The sequence below is a fragment of the Anas platyrhynchos genome, chromosome 6 (assembly GCF_047663525.1).
Source record: "Anas platyrhynchos isolate ZD024472 breed Pekin duck chromosome 6, IASCAAS_PekinDuck_T2T, whole genome shotgun sequence".
Taxonomy (NCBI): domain Eukaryota; kingdom Metazoa; phylum Chordata; class Aves; order Anseriformes; family Anatidae; genus Anas; species Anas platyrhynchos.
The window spans coordinates 12,531,730-12,551,033 of record NC_092592.1 but is presented as its reverse complement, the minus strand read 5'-3'; the positions used below and the strand labels follow the sequence as shown (position 1 = coordinate 12,551,033).

At 37.2% G+C, this 19,304-nt stretch overlaps 1 protein-coding gene across 4 annotated transcripts in view; it reads left to right on the top strand.

The window, feature by feature from the left end:
• WAPL (WAPL cohesin release factor) overlaps nt 1-19,304 on the top strand; it is a 148,630-nt gene that overhangs the window by 112,983 nt on the left and 16,343 nt on the right. For 3 of the 4 annotated variants that reach the window (XM_038181038.2, XM_038181036.2, XM_072040071.1), the window contains 5 exons: nt 8,407-8,502; nt 11,152-11,304; nt 11,557-11,693; nt 13,681-13,792; nt 18,996-19,223. In XM_038181038.2, the coding sequence (XP_038036966.1) occupies nt 8,407-8,502; nt 11,152-11,304; nt 11,557-11,693; nt 13,681-13,792; nt 18,996-19,223 (726 nt within the window). The remainder of the gene's footprint in view (nt 1-8,406; nt 8,503-11,151; nt 11,305-11,556; nt 11,694-13,680; nt 13,793-18,995; nt 19,224-19,304) is intronic. The other variant, XM_038181035.2, reaches the window with a different exon arrangement.

The window sequence follows — 19,304 nt, the reverse complement described above, 5'->3', positions numbered from 1 at the left end:
CTGTGTCTAGGTTTACTTGCAGTCCGGCATGAAATGCTTCTGCCTGATCTTTATAAGAATTTTGAAATTGAATAAGTAAAAAACCATGCTTGTCTCTGGGTTTGACTAATTAATCTTACGGCTCACAAGGCAATGACGTGTGTGTGGGAGGGCAAAGAAACTCTGTGGTGAGCTGTAGTTTTCCACTGAGCTCGTGTGATACTTTACGGTAGATGTTTATTGAAGATATCCTGCAAGAAACATTTATTTTTGCTTGCTTGCAAATGAATCTGCATTTCAAACCCCAATTCAAACCGAATGTTTTAAAGATCTCTTTTAGATTTGATATTTAATATATGTGAAGATTAAATGCTATAACCTCAGCTGGTTTTGGTTAATTATTTTTCCATAGCTTAATGTAAGTGAATAGTCTTTGGAAAAACAGCAGTGGAAATACAATTCTAAAGTTGTGCTACATCAGTCGTAACCCTTTTTAACCATAGGGTCAGAGTAGACTGCTCAGAACTAATTCTAAAACCTTACGCTTAAGCTTATGCTTAATTTGCGTAACCATTAGGAAAAAGTATCCCACCAAAAGGATGAAGAGTTATAGCAGGGCACTTTTGCGTGATTTTTAAATAGCTGATGCTAAACACATTGAACTGTTTTTCTGCATCCTAATTTAGAATGTCAAAATAACATTTTTTTAACAGGAAAGATTATTAATTGATATTTGCTATTTTGACTGTGTTGAGGAGTTGAACTGAATTTTGACAATCAAAATATTCTGTAGAACGCCTGGCTTCGATCAGAGCCGTGTTAAGCCAGCAGTCTGTTTCATCAGCAGTTTGACAAACAGCAGTGGTCGGATCTGACAACCTGTGACAGCATGTTGCTGCTTCTGCAGTAAATTCCTTTCATTTACTGGCTGGTGCTTCTGGCAGATGGTCTGCCCAGTCCTGAGCCTCAACTGTTTTTGTGGGGCTTGTGTTTTGTCCAAAAACTATTAGTTGCAATGATGAATGACTGATGAGCTGTTCTAAGTGCTAACCAATGATAAACAGTTTGTGTACTTCAAGCAACTTCTATATTGCTGAAACAAAAACGAATTTAGTAAAGTAAAAGACAAAAAAAAAAAAAAAGTGCTTCTAAAACAATTCATTAAAACCAGTTATATATCGATATGGTTATTTCAGTAAACCTTTGTAAAAACAGGTTCTGTGCTAAGCATGTGTTTCGTACTGACTTCCTACTGTCCTACTGCTTATTATTAACATTTATTCTTATATTATTACTGTAAGTAGACCAAGACTTCTGCCCAGCCGTCCCATTTCTCCCGTGTGGTGTCAAGGAAGGGGTTACCAGCTGAGGCATGGCTTTGGCTCTTGGGGGTGCCAAATGCAGCGTGAAGGTAATAGGCCAAATCCTCATACAGGGATGAGGAGGAAATGTGGGAGTAGTAGGTATGGGAATCCTTTTCCCCTTGTGTGTACTTTCCACTTTTCAGGAATATCAGCTTGAGTGGAAGCTGTATTTTATCCTTCCAGCTCCTACTGTTACTAACTCCTCTTAGTCAAGAACCACAGATCATTTGTTTTGAAACCAGATTGTCTCTTGCATCTTTACATTGTGTGTGTCCCACCCTCCCCCCTTTCCCCCAGCTGTAATTAACTGTGTTTTAGTAAATCAGGCATTACAGGATAACTGTGGGATAAATTAAATGCTTTGCTACACAAGGCTTCAGTCCTATAGAGTTCTAAAACGCCAAAAACACTAAGAGAGCAAAACATCATAGCAGTACCATTTGCCAATGGGAGCTTAACTGGTATGTGGATGAATATGCAAAATTGTTCTCGCAGCTCCTATACGCTGTATGACCATGGCTGGTTCCCTCAGCTCTCTTGAGCCTTTATTTACATCAGGTAACAGTGCAACACGACACGAGCAAATCTTGAGTGTAAAACACTTCGTGCTGAGGGCCCAGCATCGCGTGTATCTGTCTGTACGTAGCAATAAAGTGGGCAGAAATTTTGTCTAACAGTGTTTGCAAGGATGTGTTTGTCAGTAAATATGGCAGTACGGATACTTGCTGGCTGGTAGCTTTTCTCTTCTCTTCATTTGAGGTGATGTCTAACCTGTTGTACCCTGTCCCTTTTAATTAGAATTAATGTAGGTTTCAGGCCACGTTGGTAACAATAACCATATGGCTTCTTCTTCTGAGCTGACCAGCATTGATGACACTGGGTGTAAGCAGCATACAGAACACCCTTATTTCATTCTGTTAAAGGATGTGTCTCATGTTGATCAAGTTACCCTGTTTTTAATAGTTAATTATCATGTTCCACTTTGATGTTTGACCCATCTCGTTGTGTCCTGTAGGCTTCCTTTTCGGCTATGAGGAAGAGAAAACATCTTGCAGTTCTTCAGAAATCTGACGCAAAGAAAGCTTCAGTGCTATTTATTTCTGCTGCCGGTACTCTGAAACCTTGTCTGATGACCAGCTTGTAGCTGTTCAGCCATGTACCCACACGTTTGTGTACAGCATGTTTGTAGGGAGAGTAGCGATTAACAAAGAGGAGGGATACAGAGAAGATGGAGAAAAGGGAAGAAACGCTTTGGGTAGCCTGTAGTAGACTGTCCGGCTCTTGCACTTGTTCCTTGGGATCTTTTTTCTTCCATTTCTTCCATTTCTTTCAGCCTCTACAGAACCACAAAGTGCCCACAGTCCAAGTGCCCACTGTTTTGTGTTCAGTTCAAAGGCATACGTATGGATCACATAGACTGTTTCTCTAGAAAACTGTTATCAGTGATTGTGAAGCAATATGTGTGGCGAGTCCCCAGAGCCATTCAAATTAGTGGGATCTGTTTTAAGTGTTACTCCACTTGAAGTAAGTAAAAACATTCAGAATTTGCTTCACTTCAGAATCATCAGATCACCTTTCCAAATATAATTAGCACATAATACCGAAGTAACTAATGGACACGTTTATTTTTTATAGAGACGTATTGAGGAAAACATTAAAGGACATTGTTATTATTAAAACATCAGTATTTAAAATATTAAAGGAGATCAATATTTAATAACAATAAATGAGTTTTTTCCCATTGTAGTGCAGTTTTTTATGTAAACATGAAAAATGATTTTCAATAATGTAGCACAAGTAGAAGAATTTGATATGGCAGTATTGTAGTCTGTCGTATCAGTGCTTTGGAATCCTGTAAGGGAACACTGTGTCTAGATGTTGAAAATGTTTTTACAGCCCGGCTCAAAACAGATTTTATATGAGACAATCTGAAGATAAATGTATGCTTTGCAAGAGGGATTGAAAATGATGGGACTCTCTCATGACACTGGTCTTTACTAAGAGGTGTTCCCAGTAACTTGGGAATTTTGCATTCATATGTTGAAAAACAACAGCTGTTCTGTCCCTGCGAACAAAAGAGCTTACTTTCTTTCCTGAAAGGACACAACAAAAGCTAAGATACCGATTCTAGCTGTATGGATGTTTCTGCAGATAGTGTTAAAGCAAACTTAATTTTGTTTGTTGTTCTGAATGGTATAGCAGCTCATGATTAAGTGGTCCGTGGTGCCCAGAGGTGATTTGTTGGCACTAATCTGCTGCTCTGATCCAAATAATGGAGATGCGATTCACATTAAGGACTGAACAAATGGCTGGGTTCTGTTTTACTTCTTGTTTTTAACTACTGTTTGAACCTGCTGTCTTATCTGAAGTCTAGATTAACTTTTCTGTCTTACAGACACATGGCTGAGGCTGTGCTGAACTGATATCCCATCTTCCTGTTTTGAAGTGTAATTTGTTTTTCTTTGCTCTGAATGTATGTTCATTCCTTTCCTTTTTCAAAAGAAACAGTCCCTTATGAATAGTTTTCTTGCATAACATATTTGTTATATTTTTTTCTTCCTCAAAGCAAGACATTCAGGGGAGAGCATTGCTCTTAATGACTACGAATCCTTAGTGATAAATACTAAAATACTTGGATTTATTTGGAGTTTTTTCTTGTAGTTTTGACAAGCATCTGGTATGTGGTTGTCTTAAATGCCCTTCAAATATAAATAATGCATTTATCAGGATATCTATTAAAAATGTGTGTTTTTTCCCACTGTGTTCTACCTTGGAAAGCATTCTTGCCTGCAAATAGCTGCTGTCTTTCTTGTTTTGCTAGTATTTTCAGAATGACTCATGTCCCTGGCTCCTATTTTCTGCTATTCTTACATCTGTGAATGGCAGGCAGTGCCGCATCAATATGTGAAGAGTGCCAACTCTTGAAATTTCGGCTTTGAAGCTTTCAGGGATGAGAGGTTAAGCATGACCCACAGTTTATGCTCTTTGGAGATGATATTTATAAAATTGACAACCCCATGCATTTTGTAAAAATCCCCGGCATTAGTTATGGTTTTTCATCCCAGCTCACCCCTCAGAGCCACATGCCGAGTCCCATAGTATAATGCTCTTTACACCATCACAGGAATATTTGCACTCTTTCAGATATCTATTTGTGTGTAAACAGCTGTCAGTGCTCTACATATGAAAAGGGAAACTCAGCTAATCAGCAGAAGCTCTTACAGCTGATTAATATTGCAGAGCTTATTTGCCTTAAGAACACAGAATTCAAAGGAGTGATGTACATCCACTTGCATCTCTTCGAAGTTAATCTTGAGAGGAGGAATTCTGGAAGACAAGTCTGCATTATTTGAATAATTGCAAGGTTGTCTTGTCTTTAAGAGAGACAGTTTATAAAGTTACTTCTCCTTACATACCGATGTTGCATCTTCAGAGAAGCTTGTTATCACAAGCATTTGAGCTGCTATTTTGTTGTGCATGTGATCAAGCCTCTGAAAACTGTTCACCAGCCTTCATTTGATCTTTTTTGTGTTACTTTTCCTGGCTACAGTAATCTAAAGCAAGCCGTCGCAGTGCTTACAGATTGGTCGGTATCGGTGCTGTTTCTTTGCAATTGTTTTGAAAATTTATCTGTGTGTGTTGAAAATGAAAATGTGAAGGTTGCTCTAAGATGTGGTTGCAAAGGAAGGATATGTTTATGTCCACATCTGTATGAGTGTGAGGCATCTGCATAATTGATTAGAAAATATTTCTAGAAAATTCTGTTGTAGAAAATATTTATTTGGAAACAATATGTGTTTTTTGTTTGTTTGTTTGTTTTTTGTTTGTTTGTTTGTTTTTTTTTGCAAGTGTTTGTGGTGGCTGAGGTGGCTGAGCTGTTAGTGTGAGCCAGGATGTAGCTGACTGGGGAGTCCTGGGATCACAGGTGAAATCACTTGGATTTAGAAGGGCAAGGTAGGACTAGGGAGAGGAGTCAAAAATTCATCTTCCATTGAGTTGTGATTTTTAAGTAATTACCACTTTCAGTTACAGTTTGGGCTCTGTTAAAAGGTAACTTTTAAATGAAGACCATCATTTCTTGAAGCAGATGTTTATTGCTGGCATTACTTGATTTCTCACATAAAATTCATATTTCCTGTATATAGTGTTGCAAGTGCCGAAGCAAGCTGCAAAATGCCATGTCACAAAACACTCTGGGATATCCCAGCTTTTTATCTGAGAAAGGGGTTAAAGAAAATCATGCAAGTAAAGCTCATTTCAACCCCAAGGCTGCCAACACTTCGGACTGGCAGTGGGCGAGGGCCGGCCCACCTGCTGCCCAAGTGCCTGTGGCGAGGTGAGCCTCCTGAGGTGAGGCGATGGAGATCCTCTTGTGCTGGGCCTCGTGTGGCTGTGCTGCCCCTGTGCCTGCCGAGGGCCATGCTGGGTTTGTCACAGTGCTCAGGGCCTGAGGAAACCAGAAGTGCAGGCAGGTGTGGTGCAAGCTAAGGCCAGATGCACTGGCTAAGCACAAATGCTGTGCTCTTCCCTGAGCTTCATAAAATCAAGAGTCGTGCAGCAGCAGTGGAGCCTGCCTCAGCCCGTGCCGCTGTCATTTGTATGTCACGCTACAAGGTGGGCACGAGTCCAGGAGGCTCTTCTGCCCAGCCTTCTGCCATGGGCTGCATCTCCCTGCCACATCCATACCGGACAACAAACTGAGGAATACTGCTGTGTTTGTATCCTTTAAGCAGGGCTAGAATACTGTTTGAGGTTGTATCTGAGATTTGAGACGAGTAATAAGGAGCATCCTGTGCTAACAGGACCTTGGCAGCCGTAACGCAGTACGCTGTTGTCAGAATTGCAGTAGTTAAGCTTCCCTGCAAAGTTAATAAGAATTCTGCGTGATCTTTTCACCAGCAGTCACACTAAGCTGAACCTGGCACTAAATATACTTTGTACTTCCTTGCTGGTTATTTGACAGTATGTTATTTCTTTGAATTACCCCTTACATCATAGAATCAGAGAATATCCCGAGTTGGAAGGGACCCACAAGGATCGTCAAGTCCAACTCCTGGCTCCATGCAGGTCTACCCAAAAATCAGAATTCAGACCATGGGACTGAGAGCACAGTCCAAACGTTTCTTAAATTCTGACAGGCTTGGTGCTGTGACTGTGTCCCTGGGGAGCCCGTTCCAGTGCGGGACTGCCCTTTGGGTGAAAAACATCTGCCTGATATCCAGCCTGAACCAGCCCTGTAGCAGCTTGATCAGGATAAGGTGCCCAGAAACTTGCACCCTCTCTGCCCCAATATAAAGCATGCACTGCGATATCCTTCACAGCTCTTCCACAGATTAAATAATAAAGTGAATGTGTAGAAATCATCCAGTGATTCATTGTCATTACAGACATTTCTGAAGCATTGTATTTTTCTTGATTTAGGAAGGCATCTTTTATTACGAAGTTCTCTCATTTGTTCACCACAAACCCTTATTCAAGTTCATGGCAAGCACTTGTTAATCAGAAGTGCATGGGGGATAACACATCTTAACCACTGTGTCAACAGTCCCCTATTTTCTATACAGCACCATTTTCCTGATTTTTGTACAGTTTTGTTCATAACTGTAGCAGCATGAACTGTTTTAAGTTTCTCAGTTTAACTCTTTGAGTCTGGTGCAATTGTCAGGAAATGGTGTCAATTACTGCTTCTGCTACATGGGAAAGTTCAAACTTTGAAACTGTTGCAAAAACTTTATTTTGTTATGGCTGTCTGTGACTGTTGTGGCAATGTGTGGCTGCTGAAAGACTTTTTATATCTGTCACCTGAAAGTGTCTGGTTTAAAAGAGCTACTTTGGAAAATAGGTAGAACCGCTAAAACAATTGGATGCTTGCTACTGTTTGGTACGTGAGCTCTGCTTTTAAAAAAATAAAAATAAAAAATCAACTAAGGTAAGTTTCTTAGGACCAGGACAAAGCACAGTGTAGGAGGAAAAGAGGCTTTTCTGTTGATTGGAGACTGAAATGATTTAGGGCTTGACAGATCTTTTAGGCTCTGAGAAACTCAGCTGAGATTTTCGTTCTGTTAGTGTTCTTCCAGGTTTTGTTAGTCAGGCCTTTCTCTTCTTGTAAAGAATGGAAGGATGTAGCACAACAGGGTTTTAACAGTAATGTAGAAACTCCCGAGTTACAAAATCTGCTTACCAGCTCTTGAAATGCTAAAGCTTTGTTACACTTCAGAGTAGTGTGGGATCAGCAGATGATTCTGCTGGGTTTGCTACACATGGCTCACGTTTTGACAGAAAATGATTTTTAGTGCCCAACTGCTAAAAATATTTTTCCACATGTAAAATACTATATAGGAGCATGTGAGAAGTTTATGTAATTAAATAATTTACACAGTATTGAAAAATAGTGGAAAATTATAATGGCATTAGTCTGAAATATGTTATGCAATTAGATTGTTAAACTCAAGTGCTAGAACTACAATGCTGCTGTAGCTTCCTCGAAGACTTAAATTGTATTTCCCCCAAATTGAAAGACAGTAAATTTTGCTACATCTTTGATTTGTGTTGACACATCTTTGGGCAGGAAAAGTAAGCTTAATTTATCAATATGGATAAAGGCATTTTATTTCAGTATTTTTGGTTCTTCCAAGCATCAAAAACTAGGTTGATTTTGCATGTTGATTCCAAACTATTCATAATTCCTACTGATGTGGTGTTTACTGTCAATTTTTTTTTTCTCAGTAGCTGTTTTTGTCTTTAGGAATGTTGCAGACCTTTTGTATTTGAACAAATTTTAGAAGGGAAAAAAACTCTGAAATATTTTAGCCGTTTGTTTTTTGCCATTTGTAAAGGTCCACATGTCTGTAAACCCGTAAGATGCTTCAAAGCCTTTCAGATTTTCTGATATGTACTATATTGAGAATTTGAATGAAAACTTGTATTGCTAAGATGAGAGAAAGGAAAGAATGAAGCTCATTTTACTTTTTACTTTGTCTCTTTTCTTGGTGTAGCCATTTTTGAAGTATATAGTGCTTACAGAGAAATTTGCATAAAAACATTTTGATTTTTTATCTTGTAGTCTCCCACAAAAGCTGTATATAATGCTAGACACTGGAACCAGCCGGAATCAGAGGCTCTGCCAGCACCACCAGTTTTGAAAACTCCCAGTGTCCCAGTAAGTAGACTGTTTATTTTTTCTCAAGTTTAGCAAATCTCCATTTAAGATTCCCTGGTATTCTTTGGAACCAATGGAAGTTACTGTTAGTTGGTAATGTCACAGTGATTCAGAATGAAGTCCACTTTGTGATGTGAGCCACTGGGTATTTGAAAGAAAAGGAAATTTTAGTGGAAATACGCTACAATGGTATTTTCCATATTATTTTAAGTTGTAGATACCTAAAAAATACTCAGAATTGTGTTCCCTAGACTGCTGAAATAAAGCTTTCTAACAATGGACTCCATTTCATCTCCTGTGAGAATTAACTTACTAATACCCATAAAAAATCAGCAATTTGTAGGTCAAAAAGAAAAAATCTGTAGAGAGATGCATACAAGATGTTAACAACAGATGAAAACAATTCTTAAAAAAAATATTCTTCAAAAAACAGTGTTTGTTCAGAGCTTTAAGGTAATGATTTTTGGATTGTTTTTAGACTCTGAGAATCCAGGGTCTTGGACTTAAGTACATGTAAAAGCTGTTACGGGTTACGCTAGGAGGACATTGTATATTGTCAGTAAACGTCACTTAATTTGCCGTGTTACTTGCATGAGAACAGAAATCAGAATGCAGTTATTCTAGCACTGATGTGTCTTCAGCTTTTGTTGTCACCGGTTTGGGTTTCGTTTTTTTTTTTAATTTCTACCTTTGTTCTGATAGCTCTTTACGTTTTGTGTGTTTTTTTGTTTTTTTGTTTTTTTGTTTTTTTTGCTGTCCTCACTTTATTCAGAATGGCCTTCCTTCGATGTTGACTGCACTGCCTGAAAAACACACGATTCATATTGAAGTAACTATTAGCAGTAATATTTGAGAAGAGCAGAATTTTCAGCCCTGGCTTTTTCCTTTAAAAAACAAAACAAAACAAAAAAATAAATAAATAAACCCAGTTTGAAGTGTGTGCATTTGAACTGAACCTTTATTTGCTCACTGAACCTTTGTATTGATACTGACTTTCTGACTTTTATGAACTACTCTGATAGACAACTTTAAGGCAGATTTTGTACAAGTCTTCTCAGAAAGTCGTTGAATATATCCTCTTCAGATTAGTAGAATGTCTGGATCATCCGTATTCAAACAAGACATTTTATCTTTTGTCAAACTTCCAATTTGGAACCATCAATATATTAATTAATATGGCAGAGGTTTGACTGAACAAACTAGTTAGGGAACCTGTTTGTAGGTGTTCCCGATGGGATGAAGTATACCTGAAGTTACTTCAGTCACATTCTTTTAACATTGATTTGTGTGTGTCTGATCAAGACTTAAGAGTAATGAGGAATGAGCCTTGTTCCAAATGTTCAGCAGGAATTACTGCATCGATCATCCTGCCTCTTCAATTTCTGTGCATACTTGTTAGCTATGAAGATACGGATAAATTTGTTCTCAGTTTAGGGTGAGAAACTATAACATGCAAACTGCGTATGCCAAATATTCTTCCTTATGGCCTCTCCAAACTCCCTTAGAATTTGTTTTGAAGGGGAAGCCTTTAACCAAGACTTGGGTGAGATCATTACCCTTCAGTGGATCTACTGCTTTCATAAACTAAGACCAGAGTCCTCCATTAAGTGCTCTAAGCCAGCTTTTCAGGGTGGTTTATTACTTTTTTGCTGCCAGAGCAAATACTGAAGTGCTGCACACTGATAGAGACAGTGTTGAATGAATACTTTGTTAATATACCAGATTGTTTTGGCTTCTATCTTAATTTTGACTGCTAATGTACAGTGTACAGCAAGAAGGTTTTCTTCTCTAATTTCCTCTGGAGTGTGTAACAGTTGCTGTGTATTCTGTGCCTGTGTTCAGTTCTTTCCTACCTGTTGCATGTTCTAAATAGGTTTTGCCGTAGTATGTTTTTTCTAAAAAAAAAAAAATAAAAAAAATACTAGTAACACAAATATGTACAAGGCCAGTGTATGGAAAACACCTATTTGAGGCTTTCACCATGCTTTTCTTACTTGTATGAGAATTATGATACTACAAAAATGATGTTGGTAGTCTTCTACCTGCAGACAAAATACACTTCGGAGTGTCAGGTTGGTGAGGTTAGTTTCTGATAGCTATACCCAGAGTACAACTGTGTGGTAGCCTCCAGTAGTTAAAAATAAGAGCAGTAGTCATAGTTTTTCAGTTCAAGATTTGTTGAGACAATGATTCCTCAGTGCTGTGATCGTATGCAGACCATTGGGCTTAATGGCGGTTCAGTATAGCCACCAATTCAATCCTGGAAGCTCCAGTTTGAGGGGGTAAGATACCTGTAACTATCAACAAATAATTGTTTTGCAACCGTCAGATTTGTTGCTTCACTTACCCTTAAAGAACCACTGTAAAGGATCCTTTTTTTTTTCAGTTTCAGAATTCACTGGAGTATTTCTGACTACTTAGAACTGTTTTTTGTACTTAAAAATGCATGTACTTTCTGACACTGTTAATTTTTTTTAAGAGTAGGTACATTATCACACAGCTTACGCAAATCTTGGCAGCGTAAGGCAAGGACTAAATAGTCCCAAAATGTGACTTTGACAATTGCACACCTGTACTGTTTCCTGATGTATTTAGTGTATGTTTACATGCTCAAAACATCTGCCCATTTTAGCACTTTCTTATTAATAGGTAAGGCTATCTTCAAAGGAGGCAATTCATAAAGATGATGGAGTTTTTAAGGCTCCTGCACCACCTCCCAAAGTGATTAAAACTGTGACAATACCTACTCAGCCCTATCAAGAGATAGTAACTGCATTGAAATGTAGGAAAGAAGACAAAGAAGTAAGTATTCTTAACAAATTTTTAAGATAAAGAATTTTTGGTAATTCTAAGTACTGAAGGAACAGTGTCAAAATGAAATTTGGCTTTTCTATTAAAGATAATATTTTTTTTTATCTAAACAGTTGAATGGCCTTCCTTGACTTCTTAATGTTTCCTTGCCCTTGAAACTGAATAGATTTAAAACTGTACTTGTTAAGGTTATAATCAATCCCAAGAGCAACTTACCTAGGTCAAAATATTTGTCTTTTCCAGTTATACACTGTTGTTCAGCATGTAAAGCACTTCAATGATGTAGTGGAATTTGGTGAAAATCAAGAGTTCACAGATGATATTGAGTACTTGCTAAGTGGATTGAAGAGCAATCAGCCCCTAAACACACGTTGCCTTAGGTAAGATATCTTAATATAAAACACTGAACTTATTTTTAAAGAAAAAATGAATTAAATATCCATTAAAGAACTGGACAAATTTATAAATGTCATTTGGTAGTTAGTTACCCAGCACTTCCACTGTGAAGTGTAACATTTGAAAATAATCTTGAAGATGACAGGCTGTGATTAATCAGAAGTAGTATGAAGGAGATGAACAGATGAAATAGAAAACTGCACAGTAAGATTCATCTTCAAAACCTGTTTGCCTTACTCTAAATTAAAAATAAAAAAATAAAAAAATTGTTCAGTGTGATTTTTGAGTTGTATACTATGTTTAAAGAAAAACTCAGTTATAAAATAAAATCTGTAAGATTATAAAGTGTGCTGACTGTAATCTAGAACTAATCTGTGGTGATATGCTAAAGTCTCCAACTGTCTTGTCTTCATTCTTTGTTGATAAGTAACATAGCTATCATCCACTAGAACCACTGCGGCCTCAGTATTAGTTGGTAGCTTTCCTAAGTTGTCTGGAGTACTCACTGCACTTTTAATGTTCCAGTTGCACATTATTATGAAATTGGTGTAAAAAATGTTACAGTTGGGCCTAGAAAAAGTTTATTCATTTTTAATACTGGGTTCCATTCTCTGGACATAAAATTAATTAGTGATGTTCTGTACCCACATAATTTATTATCTTCTGTTCTGACACTTGTGAATTGCCTCTCTGTTTACCACAGATAAAATGCTAGAGAAAGGAAAAACTTGGAACCTAAGACACAGGTGTTGAGGATGCTTAGTGATTTGGCTGTGGATAAGAAAAAGCTTAATGATTTCAGGAGAGTTATTATAAAAACAACTTATTCTTGGCATTCCTCAAAAAAATAGTTATGTTGCTTTAGTATAAACTCAAGAAATCTGTTACCCTATTTGCATTTACGTTCTGAAAATAAATTAATAATGTCATGACAAGTCACGAATATTTTTCACATTATACTTCCTCATATGGCAAGCTTCCTAAGACCTTAAACCAACTTCTAACTTCCCAAAATTTTATTATTGGTGTAATTTACATAAACACTACAATATTTTTTTATTTCAGTTAACAAATGGAAAGGAAGTCATGTTTGTAAATGAAATCCCTGTGTAAGGATAGCAATTGATGTAAAAGAATCGGAAGCTGGTAGATGAGATCTAACTGGTGCTGCTGTGATGGGTGGCAAAAAGGCCTAGTTGTTTTTAAAACACTATACTATATGAATCTCATATTGTTTCCTTGGTAGTCATAGACGACTTGATTCCAGTATAACTCTCACATTACTCTACATTTTAAAAGCAATGTATTGCTAATGTATTGTTGTTCCCAGCACAGCCCATGTGCTGGGCTGTGCTGGGAACAACAAGACAAAATTCTAACAAAGATAGGGGAGAAATGTCTGTTTTGAAAAATAGAACTGTTGTCGTTGATAAGACCACTGCATTAACTTCAGATTTTTCCTCATCGGTGGTGTTTTCATCAACTATAAATGCAGAAATATTAAGTATTTTACTTGCAAAGGTAGTGTCAGACATGAGCACGGCTAATCAGTCAATTAAATAGATCACTAATAGATTGTGATGGAAGCTCATGTTAGTAATTTCTAATCATGTCTCTATCTGTACAGAGGTCTCCTGTGCCTCTAAATTGGTTTCATGTTTGATCCATTAGTATTTCATTTTTAATATAACTATTTCAAATTATTTCACGTTTTGTTTGAAAGAAGCAAGTTTAGGGAATGCTTTCAAATCCTGTTCTTGGCAGATGTTTGGTAAGCAACTTCTGAATAAAATGCTGGTCTCTTTACCAATTACAAAGGTGGCTTACATAAGTTTTAGAAGAAACATCCCGACAAAGCTTGTTGGGGACTGAGGTATACGGTCAGTTGTGTAATTTCTTAGACTTGTTTAGCTACAGTTTTTGTACATATGGTGATACTAGTTGTTCTAATTCAGAATTATTTTTTTCTAGTGTAATCAGCTTGGCGACAAAGTGCGCCATGCCCAGCTTCCGAATGCATCTGAGAGCACATGGGATGGTAGCCATGGTTTTCAAAACACTGGATGATTCCCAACACCACCAGGTATGAATAGATAGTGTATTTTATTATAGTTTAGATGTACCTGTCTACTCCAAGGTCAAACATCTAGTGCAGTGTGTATCTGGAATCAATAGTGTCATTTGAGAAACCTGAAGAGAAACAAGAAATAAGTTATTTGTGTCCCAATGACAAATTCCCCTTCCACTGTTTACATGTTTCTGGGCTTGGGCGCTTTTCTTAAAAAAGCTTTTTATAAATAGTTTTATCATTCTATTTTTCCTTCAAAATAGGTTTGAAGGAAAACTATGTTTTTCTTTCAAATAAAAATATTTGAAATTTAAAAGGAATCTTCTTTGTATTTAAAGATGGCTCTAAGTGCTTATCTTCAGACTTGCTTGAATGTGAATTGTTTCTTTTTCTCTGTTTTTTGTGGGGTTTCTTGCATGTTTGGGGCTTGTTTCCTTGAGCAGTGCAGTAATTGCATTTGTGGGATGTCTTGAATGTGTGCAGTGTTCTGTGATAAATCTCAGAAAGGCAAATTTTCAGTTTTTATGCTGATAGGACCTGAGACTTGAAAACCCAAAGCATTTTGTCCTTTTTTTCTTACCAGTTTTACAGGCTTAATTCAGCTGTAAAAGAAAATGCTTCTTGTGGGTGACAGTTTTTTGTTTTTTTTCCCACCAGTTGAAAACTGTGCATATATGGGGTACCCCTTGAAGTATTGTTACAAAAGCTGAACATGGGAAATGTTACTCGAATCAGGTGATAGTTATGTGTATCCAGTCAGGTTTATTATTATTTTTAAATAGCTCAAGAAAAATTTGTACCCACAGAAATAAACATTCAAAAGATTGCATTTGGCATCTTACAGTGATTGGGGTGAAAAAGCTATCGAGTTCTAACTCACTAATTTTAGAATAAAAGCTTTCTTCCCCTATTCCTCACAAACTAGCAATGGCTAACTGTGAAACATGAACCAAGTTCAATGTGTTCATTATTTTGTGAGCTATCAAAACAGTGCTGAGTGATACTAGCATAAATAAAGTATAGTCATGCTATTCAGGACAGATACCACCACTGAGTTGTAAGAGATCTGCAGAGGACAGCTATAGTCACTTGGAAAACGTACAAGCTTTCTCAGTGTATTTTAGGCTGTCGTTTAACAGTTACCATTATTCCTTCATTTTTCAAAAGAACTTGCTCATACAGTTCAAAAGCAAATTGCATGCTATTATTAGTCTGCAGTAGCAAAAAGCATTGATTATATTCACTATTTTCATTGTATCTGTTGAAATGCTTCCTTCTGTCAAGAAAAAATGGAAGTTAATGTTTTAATATGTATTTCTTGGTGTATGTTATGGTGTTACAAAATCACTGATTTATCAAACTACTAATAAATACTAAAATACATGCTTTAACTACTGACATAATATGTGTCAACAGTGATCTTTTCTGTATAACCTCACTGTCTTCTTGTTTTGAGGTTGTTTCACTGACTGTTTCACTAAACTTTTTAAGATGGATAGAAATTTCTGAGTATTAGTGCAAGGCAACTCTAGAACAATAAATCACACTAGGCTCGACTTGCATGTCTCAAATCCATTTAAGATGAATAGACTGGGGAAAAAAAGAAATGTACATCTGTTTTGTTGCTATTTTCTGTCAAGTATTTTGGAGATGGGAGATAACTCTCACAATGATAGTGCTAATGGAAACAAATACGAGTGTATCCTGCATTCAGTTGTGCTGTACAGTGAATAGACAGAGAAAACAGAAGACTTGCTTATTTCCATAAACATATAAAATAGTGGTTGCAGAGCTGTAGTTCACTCAGCAGAAAAAAACAAAAAACAACAAACAAACAAAAAAACACACAAGATAACCGGTTACGTTACAGAGATGTGCCCCCAAAATATTTCCATGAAAAGTGCTTGCAGCACATAAATTTCTTGTAGATTTGTCTTTTAAGCTGACTTTGTCTCTTTAGCTGTACGCTAAAGGCTTTGGAGTATTGTTATTAATTTCTAAACTAAAATCTATATTTTCATTATAGTTGTCATTAGTTAAGCACAGAAATGTGGTTTTGTAATGTCTTCGGCATGTGAGGAAGTAAAAAAAATAAAAAAATAAAAAAATAGAGCACATTGAATGTAGTGCTGAACCCTAGAAAATAACCATCTGTTCCCACAAGTTGGAGTATAAATAGAATGAGCAGGGGAAGGCAAGGATGAGCGTGGGTATGACTGGCCTGCAGTTTCTGGAGTAAATGTTCAACTGGGATGTCTTCCCAAATGCTGTACAAGTATGGTTTGCAACTCCATAGTTAAGTATGCCATAAAGTTTCTGTCCAGAGCAAATACTATTTATTTTACTCTTTTCTCCCCACCACAATAGTTGTTAGGAAGCAGGATGTACTTTAAGTGTCTTCAGGAATAAAATGGGAGAGATGAGATGGAGCAGGTTCACTATTCCAGTCTGTATGGGTGTTTTTTTTTGTGGTTTTAATTTTTGAGGATCAAAAATGAGTTGTACAGATTTCTGCCTTTTCAACATCAAATTCTGTGTATGATAGAGTATGAGTTTGTCTGAAAGCTATATGGTTAATTGTTTTTAACATATACAAAAGACCAGAGCAAAATGTATTCTATTCAAGAGTTGCTCTTTTTTAGGATGAAACCAACTTGTTTATAAGGAGTAAGAAAAATGAGCTTTAGCAAACCTTATTGGTGGCATGTAGTTGAAGCAGGCTCATCCTGTGGTATAAGCACTGTTAATATTTGAAGTCCTTGCTTATTTTGCAACATTATTTTCCAGTTGCTCTTGAGCATTTGGAAGCTTACTGGCCTGGTTGCTTACAGGTTTTCCTTGTTGCAGGAATCGTTCTTCTTAAAAGTACTTAACTCCCCTCCTTTTTGCTGGCTGGCAGTGCTCCTGCAGCCTGAAAATTTTGGTATAATGTCTTAGTCCCCACCTTGGTTCCTTTCTGACTTAAGCATTTTAAAATCTGGGTTGGAAGGTCCGAAGGGAAGTGATGACAGGTGCTTGTGTGAGGGAAAGCCATTACTCGCTGCGTAATAGAAAGTCAGTTGGAAAGGAAGCAAGCCTGGGTGAAGTCAAGGGCTTGGTGCAGAGGTTTATGAAATGAGTCTGATTGCTATTACCAGACTGCAGTGTCTGTGAGTTAGTGTTCTGTGTAGCGACTGAAGAGCAGTCTCTGGCTTCTTGAAATGCCTAAGAATTGGTAGTCCAGATTATAAATTCTACAGTTTCACTCTTGACTGCTGTGTAGTTTGTGTTTCAGAAAGTCTTTTGAAGGCTTGAGCATTTTTCTACCAGGAAGGTCACCTGGATAATGCTGGTCACTGGAAGATAGCTTTTCATCGATGTTACTAGAGCAGTTCCCCCATTTGATGAATTACAGCGAGGAGTGCTATGTTACCTTTGTTTTATATGGAATGTGTTTTTCCTAGATCCTGTTCTAAGAACTGCTAGTCTAAAGGAACGGAGTGCAGTCACTTCCCAGTAATCTGCAATTTTTTACAGTTTAAACTAGAAACACTTTATTGAATGTAAATGATAAAATTGCAAGGTTTATTTGAGAAAGACAGGACACGCGTTTTCCTGTAATTTCTTTTCACTGTCTAGGCAAGCTGCAAAGACTGCTTCCTGCTTTAAATGATCCAGCTGACAAATCTGGAATAGTGACATTCATAGCTAAGATGGATTTTTTTTCATTTTTTTTTCTGAACAACTCTGTCTTGAGGTTGTACTCATGAAAGGAGATGTAGATTTGGAAAATTGCTTCCTTCAGTATTCCAAATGTGTTTTATTCACCTCTGCCCTTAAGGGTTTCCTTGACTCAGAAGGGAGTTTTAACATACCTTTTGATAGACTGTCAGCTGCCTAATCCTGCTTTGGAAATTCTGGTACTGCTTGGTATGACCAGGTATGATTATCACTTCTAAAATAAACAGAGGCAGCAAATGATTGCTTTGATGGTTAGCTGAACCCTTAACAAAATGTTAATCTGTTGTGACCTAGAAATTCTGCTCCTTCCTGTTGACCTGTGAAACATTCACATCCCAGACTTAAATTAAATTCACATCACAGAATAAAACTTTTCTGCAAAAGCTTTGAAATTACCCTATATGCAAAAAAAAAATAAAATAAATTTGACTGTTCTTTCAGGGTTGAACTCAGTAATTAACAATTATTTGTAGTAAAACACACATGCACAGCTTTTTTTTTATTTCCTCTGGATGTCTAGAAAGGGTTCTGAAAGTGTTGTGCCTAGCATAACTTGATTTTTTTATTCTTTATTATCACTTGGACCTCACCTGGATAGATATCGCTTGCACCAAGAGATGTGTACTTGCTGGCACTAGGGACAGGTAGCCAAGGTCTGACCTCTTCAGTGCTACTGTGGTTTGTCTCTTTCTGACAGCCACCTTCTGCCTTTGCTTTTCTGGGTATTCAAGAAGATGATTTTTAATTACTTCTTGAACTTGAAGAAAGTTTAAGTATTCTTTAGCCAGTAAGAGGTTCATATATACCGTTTCTGTCAACTCTCCATAAGGTACAGGTGGTCAACTAATAGGATTAGCTTGTTAAGAACTGATGGGGAGGAGGGCTGGTTTGATTTGTGCTTTGGCTACTTTGAAAAAGCAGAATTCTACTGGAAATTGAAGGTGTGTGTGTGGGGAAGGTTTGGATCAACTACTGACAGACAGACCTGCTTGGCAGAATCGGAATGTATGTCACTGGGCACTTTTTCCTTTCACAGGTGAATGCTGTCTTTATGATCTCTATCTTTTTGGTGTTCTCTGTCACCAGCTTAACTCAGATAACTAGAATTTTCACCTACCTTGCCACATGTCCTATACCTTTTACTTTGTTCCCCTGCCACCTGTCTCTTCTGTAATTGCATATTATTGGAGTTACTGCTTCTTATTCTGTCTGCAACAGAGTCCCTTAAAAGTAGAAAAACCTACTTATCTTCCAGGGTTTTGTAAATGTATTAAATGATTTATGACTTATTTGTATGGGTGAGGGAAATATGTTAGTAAATTGCTAGAATGAGTCCACTTATGTACTGAGGTAATACTCATGCAAGTGCTAGTGGAGACTGGGACTTGTCAGGCTTTTTCTTCTGTAAATTTTTATCTTGTTTATTAAATTTTTTTAAAACTTCTACCAAACATGATTACTAAAAATATATTTTTTTTCTTTCCTCTCCCAACCCAAGAACTTGTCCCTTTGTACAGCAGCTCTAATGTACATCTTGAGTAGGGATCGTTTGAACATGGATTTAGACAGAGCTAGTTTAGATCTGATGATACGGCTTTTGGAATTGGAACAAGATGCTTCTTCTGCCAAGCTCCTGAATGAAAAAGACATGAATAAAATTAAGGAAAAAATTCGGAGACTCTGTGAAACTGTTCACAACAAACATCTTGATCTCGAAAACATCACGGTGGGTATTGTGCTTTTGTTTGAAATACTTGACAGTAGTGGAATGTTTAATAAAATGGAATTGATAATATCAGCTTTAATT